Source organism: Cynoglossus semilaevis, chromosome 3 (assembly GCF_000523025.1).
Source record: "Cynoglossus semilaevis isolate Cse_v1.0 chromosome 3, Cse_v1.0, whole genome shotgun sequence".
NCBI lineage: Eukaryota > Metazoa > Chordata > Actinopteri > Pleuronectiformes > Cynoglossidae > Cynoglossus > Cynoglossus semilaevis.
This window is the reverse complement of record NC_024309.1, coordinates 10,028,419-10,036,495: the sequence shown is the minus strand read 5'-3', so window position 1 is coordinate 10,036,495 and position 8,077 is coordinate 10,028,419. Positions and strand designations below refer to the sequence as shown.

The following is an 8,077-nucleotide window of genomic DNA, read 5'->3' as shown; positions in this document are numbered from 1 at the left end:
TTTTCACCCATCAGACTTACTGGCTGTCGACTTTCAGAGACTCATTGTGAAGTCATTGCCTCAGCTCTGAAGTCCAGAACCTCAGTTGGAACCACCTACAAGACTCAGGAGTGAAAATATTGTGTGGTTTTCTGGAGAAAACCCCGAAATTCGTTCAAAAACTGTTTCCTTCACATTTTTTCTAGGTTTGTCAAGTAAGAACTTGGACGATGGTTTTCAGTTCAAAATAAAAACACACTGCATAAAATCCAAAGCAAATTATCAAAGTTTATTCTCCTGCACATTTAAAAGCAAATAAAAGTCAAAGTTTGTATCGCCGAGCTTTCAAACGGTCGTTTCCAAAGAAAAACAAAAAGGTCTACAGAAAACGAACGGCCTCAGCTCCAGTTGTTCACAGAAACACTGGACTCTACGGTAGACTCCAGTCCCGCCCTGACAGTCATTTGCTCCAACCTCCTTCTAGTGGCAAACAATAAGTAATACAATAAGCAAACCTCTAACAATTCCCTGTCTCCCAAATAAATTATCCGGGTCTTGCAGAATTCACCAGGCAGTATTTACACCAGTGCATCAGCTTCTTTACCGTTTAACTGGAAAATAAAGGTCAAGATGTGGTTGAATTTTTTCTCTATTGTTTAAAAAAAAAAAAAAAAAAAAAAAGCTAAATGGTTGGAGCCTGAAAAAAAAAAAGAGAAACGGAGTGATCTTTATATGCTTGGTTTCAAAGCCCTGTTAAAAAGGATGTTTGTCTTTGTTCTGTGTGTGAGTCTGAACGGCTTCCACTGCTCAGACGATGTTCTTACAAGCACCATGTGATGTCATCACGCGCAGCAACAACGCCAGGTACAATTTACACTTTCTACCACAAATTTAGGATTTGAATCACTAATTGTTCAAATTCTATTCCATTAATATGATAAATGTAATGTTTTACATTGACATGTAAACTAAGAACAAAAACCAGTGAAAACATTGTGTTTAATGTTAGCCCCGTGGACTTCAGGACGTAAACAGTCGTTCTAATGGGACACGCGTTTTAGTGTTCACAATTTTTAACATGAAAAATCCTTTGGATTCAAGGAGGAACATTTCCAAAGTTCATTTATGACTTAATTATTATTTTGGGGAGAAATGAGAAGGAAGAAAAACAAACAGCTGTTGACATCTAGAAAAAAAAACAAAAAAGTCCAAACAAAGAAAAGAGAAGACTTTCTTCTCTCTGAATGTCAAACAAAATCATTCAAGAAACATGGACAGTGTGTGTCTGTGTGTCTGTGTGTGTGTGTGTAACTGTGTATGTGTTCAGGTCGAGCCAGTTGTGGATGTGCTGCTCACTGCTCAGAGTCTCTCAGTAGAAGGCATGGTGTACCTGATTCTGCACCACCCTCCTTCCTCAATTGTTTTTTTTTTTTCTTCCCTCAGTCGAGCGCAGTGATGATGTTACGCTCACTCGTCTGAACCAGCCGAGCGTTTTTGGTTCCTTTTGCGAGGAGATCGTCTGGGAGATGCTTTGTCTGGAGGTGGGAGAATAAAAATGGGTTATGGTACAAATTTATATACACAGTATGTGTTGTTTCTGTGATATGGGCGCCCCCTGTCAAGAAACCAGAGACTTATTTACTACATATATAAATAAAAACAAATGTATCAGCTAGTAATGCCACAGGACCATGATCAGTGCTTTGTTTTTAAGGTTGGACAGAGAAGCTGTTGCATCAAAGGATCAGTTTATGATTAAATAAAACATCATCGACTTTAAAGACATACATTTACAGCTGAAGCAGTTGATCAACATCCCCTCGTGTGCTGTGACGTAAACCACTTCGCTGTGATTTCTCAATGAATTTCAACAAGATTATGGAAGTGCCCCATCAACATCAGTTGCCCAAAACATCATGGAACCAAAGTGGCTTCTAAATTAAATCACTGGAGTGATCACAGCACATGCAGCACCGACTGTGTGGAATATTAACTGGATTTATAGTAGAGAAGGTGTGGAAACAAACAGAGCAGGGAAAGCTCACCTCTGCGACTCTGCACTGAAGCAGCAGCAAGAAAGTTTGACAATGAAAGGAAGGGGGGAAAAAAAAGAGAAAGAAAGAGGAAAGTTTAGGTTTCTTCATAAACAGGGTACAACAGGAAGAGTTCAGAGACATGTCAGCTGACTAATCAAGGACACGCAATGTAATGTGGTTTGGTTGGCAGTTGTGCAGACTTTGAGGATAAGACATAATTGATGACAACATTTGTCATTAACATTTTTTTTTACTTAATTTGTGAGATTTAATGAATGTAATTGTTCATATACAGTTTTACCTCCAGTGTAATATAACAGTTCCAGGTTGTGTGTCAGTCTCGACAGGTACTTACTAATCTGGTTGAGAGTCTCCTGTGGGATCCAGCTCAGGTCGACGTCGCTGTGGCTGGAGGTTCCCATTTCTACCTTTGGAGCTGGACGCCTCCTCTGCAGAAGGCAAACAGAAAAATGTATTGAAAAAAGAAAAAGAAAAAAAAAAGTTGAATTAAAATTGCTCAGCACACCTTTCTGGACTCCAGCAGCTGATGCAGGCCGACGATGACCAGGAGGCTGAGGCCTGACAGGAAGACGTACAAAAAGATGCTGGAGAAGCAGAAGGAAGAGTACAGGGTGAGAAGGTGGGAATAAGAACAAAAACCCAGTCGATGAGCAGAGGTCAGGATCACTCACGTCTCTCCGTCCAGTCCGTCTTCTCTCTCAGTAATGGTGACTGTCTGGTTAAAAACAGCGTCCTGGAAAATATTTCCCTGCAGAAGGAGTCAGGGTTCAAAGGCCAAAAATCAGTCAAGAAACAGCTTACATTTAAAAACAATGTCAAATTGAACAGCCGATAAGAACATCTGCACCCCCCACCCCCCTTACATTGTTGTCTTTGTAGTTGAGGTTAATGACCAGTCCGAAGGGCCTTCCTCCCATTGGCTCGGCAGGGATGAAGGAGTACTCAAAGGTGGCCTGTTTGCTGGGTGGAACCACGGTGCCGAGTTGCAGAGCTGTGAAGTTCTGAATGTAGAACTGGTAGTCCTGGACCACGGGAGACAAACTGGGTTAGACTGAGACTGACCTCACACATACACATTTTCTAAGTCAGTGTTTGAACTGAACAACTTTCTTAACCAACTAGTTTTTAGTGGAGGAAAAAAATTGAGACTTTCCTTTTCAGTCTGTGTTTTGTGTGTATTTTGAACCACTATTCCTTCAACTACGCTGAAGTGAAATTCACACCTGTGGATAACGGAAAGAAGCATCCAGGGACTCCACAATGAAGTTCTCTGCTCCTTTGTTGGTAAAGCCGAGCAGGAACTTAACGATGTCATTAGCTGGAAAGTCTGAAGACAAACAAAGACGTGGGTCAGTGGAGATTGTTTTTTTTTCTCCTGCTGCTACAGCAGATAAGAAATTAATTTACCGTCTCCTTTCACAAACAGGAGGGTGGTGTCAGCGTTGGGAGAAGCCTTCACTTCTCCAACCAATGCTTCTTCTTCTTCATCTTCTTTATCTTCAGCCTACACACAGACAAACACAAACACTCATTAAGCTTTGAGTTTCACAATTTGCACAAACTTTCTGCATTTCACTTCAAACCCTAACTAAAATTCTGGATAGCAGGAGTTGTTATTAATGATTCAGCAAATAAATAAAAAAAACCCAAACACTAAATATGATATCTTCTGACTAGGACCTAAAAAAATGACTGGGAACACACATAGACTTTAGCAGATAGGGCAAATTAGTTTAAAGATAAACAGCTAAAAGTCTGCTGAAAGACAACATTACGTTAACTCTATACAAGCAAGGAAAAAAAATTCTAGAAAGATTACTAATTAGTGGAAAGAGGGAAACAACCAACACTCAACTAATTACCAGTGAAATAATCCGACTTTGGTTATAACAGAAACATCAGCCTTATGTTACACTGTAAGGTCAAATTTCCCCTGATTGAATTGTGTAGTAATCCAGCTACTCACTAGTTCTGCATTTTCATCGTCTTCCACCTCCGCTTCATCATCCTCATCCTCAGCAGTCGCATCGTCCACATGATCTTCTTCCACCGCTTCTGCCTCCTCGTCCTCAGTCAGGTCCTGGGCACTCACCACATCAGGCCCTGGTTGGATGACAGTTATGAAGTGACTTTCCTGTCATATATTTGGAAATATCGGTAATTGATTTTAAGCAAAGCAAATTGAGTATTCCTTAACACACTAGTTAGGAAACCTGCGTGACATCAACTCATATGAAATATATTATTATTACATTATAAGTGTGTGCTCTACAGCGATAAACGGTTAATTCAAAAAGGGACTATGATGTTGAATTTCATTGACGAATAGCGCTATGTATTATATTTTCTTTTTTTTAACTCGGTCTACTGTCTCGTAGCCTTACGGCTAACAGTAAGGACACGTCAGTTTAAGCGGAAGGAGAACCGTACAGCAGCCGACTGCGCGTTAATAGCATTTAATAGATAGGGAGGCAAAACTTTATAAATTTGAAGACATGAATATGTTAACGCGTACTTGTAATCACGCAATTTATCATCCAATCATTATGAACAATGAAGTTCCAATAAACACGTGTGACAGAAAGGGTGGCCTTTAGCACGAAAGCTAGTTAGCAAGCTGCTAAAGCGGACGAGCTTACACTCTACTTTCATACAAGAGTTGTTTTCTATCCTTACCTTTAATGAGCAGGGTAGCGGGAAAAGCTAGTAGCGCCAGCAGCAGTAGATTAGGTAAAAATTTCAACATTTTAATAATAAATCAGTGTGCTCTTCTCATTCAGTGTCTATCAGCCTGTGTGAGCGGTTGCTGTCGCTGAGTCGCTTCCTTTACGCTGCACATAACACGCAGGCGCACCACACAGTGACCGGAAACGGTTTTTGTTTTTTTGGTTGTGTTTTTTTTTTTTCTTCTAACCGGAAGTCGGGACACAGTCCGTCCTCTGAGAAACTAGTTGTAGCAAATTAGCACAAAATAAACAATGAGATAATGACTAAACAAATATTTAAAATATTTATAATATATTAATATATTTTAAAAACTACAGTTTACTTTCCTGTGTGTAATTTTGTTGTACAAAGCAGCAAATGTAATGTAATGAGAATACGTGTTGGTATGGTTAAAATGAGTAGTCATTCGCAGTACCAATATACTCCAGGCGGGGGTAGCATCACTTCGCAATAGCATCGGCCTCTCGGGCTACAAACCTCGTCATGTTTACATATATAAATATCACAAAATGTGGTTAAACACAGCTAAAACATAAAAACAAACCAGACTTTAGGCACGCGCGCACACATACGTAGAAATTATGGTTAAAAAGGAAAAAGGGGTTTATTAATAGCATAATAACAAAACAAGAAAATCAAGAAAATTAAACGGTAATTACACTAAAGGAGTTTTAATATATCGGACAAAATCATTACCTAAATAAATGCTATCATATAAGTGGTATCAAAAAAAGACTATGTACTAATGTAGTGTGGCAGATGAAAAAATCCATGCCATAAAATGTTCAATACAAATATAACAAAAATATAAAATTTAAAAATATATTTTTTCATGTTTCCTCTTCCTTTTTTCAACTTTTAAATGATTAAATTCTTTGCCATCATCGTGGTAAAGACAGGTATGATTAAGTGGGTGCAGATTAATAAAAAAAAAATCAATCTAAACATTATAATTCGTCTGCGTCCGAGAAAATGTGAATGTTATCTCTGTGTGTGTGTGTTCCTGTGTGTGTTTGCTTGTGTGTTATCAGCGAGCGTCAGGCGGCTTCTGTGCTTTGTTTTTAGGTCACTTTTACATCGACTTCTCTTTAAATCAGCCTGAAAGCAGCGCGGCTCTAAAATAGAAACAATTAGCGCGGGCTTGACATTCAACTTCTCTTTTATTCTTCCTCTCCTTTTTCTTTTTCCTCCCTTTTTTGTATTAGTTTTGAGTCTTTTTTGGTGTAACTAGGACACACATTAGGAGACAGACAAGACAGACAGATGCCTCGTCAGGTCGTCTTCTGCCGTTTTGTTGGTCAGCCTCACCACATCAATGTTAAATGTAACATCAACTTATCTGATGGCAACAAGAAGATAGAGTAATTTCCAGCCAACTACACTGCTCCCCTTGGTGATGGGTTAAAAGCAGAGGCTTAGTTTCGTTGTATCCTCGTGGTACAATGACAACACAGACCATACAAAAAACAAGGTTCTAGTTATCAAAGGAAGTTGGCTATACAAAAAACAAGGTTCTAGTTATCAAATGTGGACGTTGCCTGGTTGCAGCAGCAGGGGGCGCTCACAGTTCTTAATTTTACCAGGATTGCTGGAGAAGATGGAGCCAATCCCGTCATCAGCAGTCAGTCCATTACATGTCCTCTGTAGAAGTAACCATTCACACTCACATTCACACCCACGGACTGTTTACAGTGAACAATTAACACCATAAACAATTAACCACACACACAGAATATGCAGAGAACAAGTGGCAATTGAAAACTTGTAAAAAAAATAAATAATTAAAAATATAGCACACACAGACACACAACACAGAAACATTGAAATGAAGCCAACCACAGATTCAGTATTAAATTTTTTTCTCATTTATTACAGGAGGCTTTTTTTCCTTTTATATACAGAGACATGTATTTGCAAAATACTAAAAAGTATTTCAACTCAAAGTACTAAAAATTATTTATATATGTATATATATATATTCATATTTTTCATAATTATTGTAATTATTATTGTTTTCTAAAACACCAGGGGGAGTCGGTGAGGCACAGCTTTTGCCTCCTTTACACCATGGTTTCACCAGCAAATATTTTTTGCCAACAATTGCAGATGTGGGCGAATCACTCGGGTCGCAGAAAACATTTTTAAATTTAAAGCTTGGGCCACTAAAATGTGTTGCCTCGTACTGTGAGAACAGATTTGAACCAAGTGGTGATGTTGATGTTTGAAAAGAAACCTATTCATTCGTTGTGAAGCAGGACATTGTTTTAAAGGTGCAATATGCTTTAAAAATATCATTAAAATAAAACGTTAATCCCACCAAATGTATCCTGGCAAAAACAATTTTGAGTCTTTTATCTAACATGGTACTAACCACCAAAACAAAGTGTTTTATTCTGTTGTAGTTATTTAGCATTATATAAAACAAACCTCAACAAGATATTGTGATATTGCACCAAAGTTGCATTTGGGTTGTTTAAAGCTAGAATGTTTCGTTAAATGCCCTCGCTTTATTTTGACCATGGGCATTTTTATTTCTGGAAAAATACTGAATACCGTCTAGTGCCACAAGGGGGCGACCGGAGTTCTAACCCTCTTACAAGCTGGTGAGAAGCAGCAAAAAGTGATTGAAAATGAGAATAAAATACATATTTCAGTTTTCTGCTGTATGGTTTAGCATTTTGCACCTTTTAAGCAAATTCTTAAAAATGTAAATGTATTTTTGTCAGTCTTTGTTCTCAATCAATCGATCTGCAATGATCTGTATCAATAACGTTTCGCCAGTTCTGCCCAGGTAAAGGCAGCTTTCCCACGATACAATGTATGTGCACAAATGATATGTCATCGGACAATTTACGACCATCGTGAAACCATTCTGGGTGTAAAGGGGCAATAGTGGTCAGAGCAGCGAGAGGATGCTGTAACAAAAAAGTGACGAGGAATATTCAAACCATCGTCATTATTATTATCATCATAATTATTATTTGCAAGTATGATATAGCATCGCTCACTGCCCGTATTTTTTTCGTAACTGCTGTATTGCATTTTCACACAGTTATAGTAACAATAGTAACAATAATGAATGAAATCACACCGTTTCTGTGCATTTCCTCTGCGTTTGTAGATGTGTCCTTGTTCCTTGTCATGAAGCAGCTTTTGGTTTTGAATTCAGGGGGAAAAAAAGAAGCAGAGTTGTATATTAGCGCCCCCCTTTGAACTTTATTTGAACTTCTCCAAATGTTCTTCAGTTAGCCTTGAGGTTTTGCGCCAACATCAGAGTTAACTCCATGGAAAGTTTTATTATTTTGGAAACATGT

At 38.4% G+C, this 8,077-nt stretch overlaps 2 protein-coding genes across 3 annotated transcripts in view; one reads left to right on the top strand and one right to left on the bottom strand.

Annotated features, from left to right (window-relative positions):
* LOC103377193 (NLR family CARD domain-containing protein 3-like) overlaps window positions 1–355 on the top strand; it is a 10,411-nt gene extending 10,056 nt beyond the window's left edge. Inside the window, exon 6 of the mRNA XM_025054554.1 lies at window positions 15–355. Coding sequence (XP_024910322.1) covers window positions 15–114 — 100 coding nt within the window. The 3' untranslated portion in view covers window positions 115–355. The remainder of the gene's footprint in view (window positions 1–14) is intronic.
* The window catches only part of ssr1 (signal sequence receptor, alpha), an 8,002-nt gene extending 3,105 nt beyond the window's left edge, over window positions 1–4,897 (bottom strand). Inside the window, exons 1-10 of one of the 2 annotated variants that reach the window (XM_025054565.1) lie at window positions 4,713–4,897; window positions 4,003–4,139; window positions 3,444–3,540; window positions 3,260–3,363; window positions 2,900–3,058; window positions 2,708–2,784; window positions 2,542–2,620; window positions 2,371–2,464; window positions 2,025–2,039; window positions 454–1,514 (exon numbers count right to left, since the gene is read on the bottom strand). In XM_025054565.1, the coding sequence (XP_024910333.1) occupies window positions 1,447–1,514; window positions 2,025–2,039; window positions 2,371–2,464; window positions 2,542–2,620; window positions 2,708–2,784; window positions 2,900–3,058; window positions 3,260–3,363; window positions 3,444–3,540; window positions 4,003–4,139; window positions 4,713–4,782 (900 nt within the window). In that variant the 5' untranslated portion in view covers window positions 4,783–4,897 and the 3' untranslated portion in view covers window positions 454–1,446. Of the gene's footprint in view, window positions 1–250; window positions 1,515–2,024; window positions 2,040–2,370; window positions 2,465–2,541; window positions 2,621–2,707; window positions 2,785–2,899; window positions 3,059–3,259; window positions 3,364–3,443; window positions 3,541–4,002; window positions 4,140–4,712 lie in introns of those variants that run through there. The other variant, XM_008307901.3, reaches the window with a different exon arrangement.
* Between the last annotated feature and the right edge of the window lie 3,180 nt (window positions 4,898–8,077).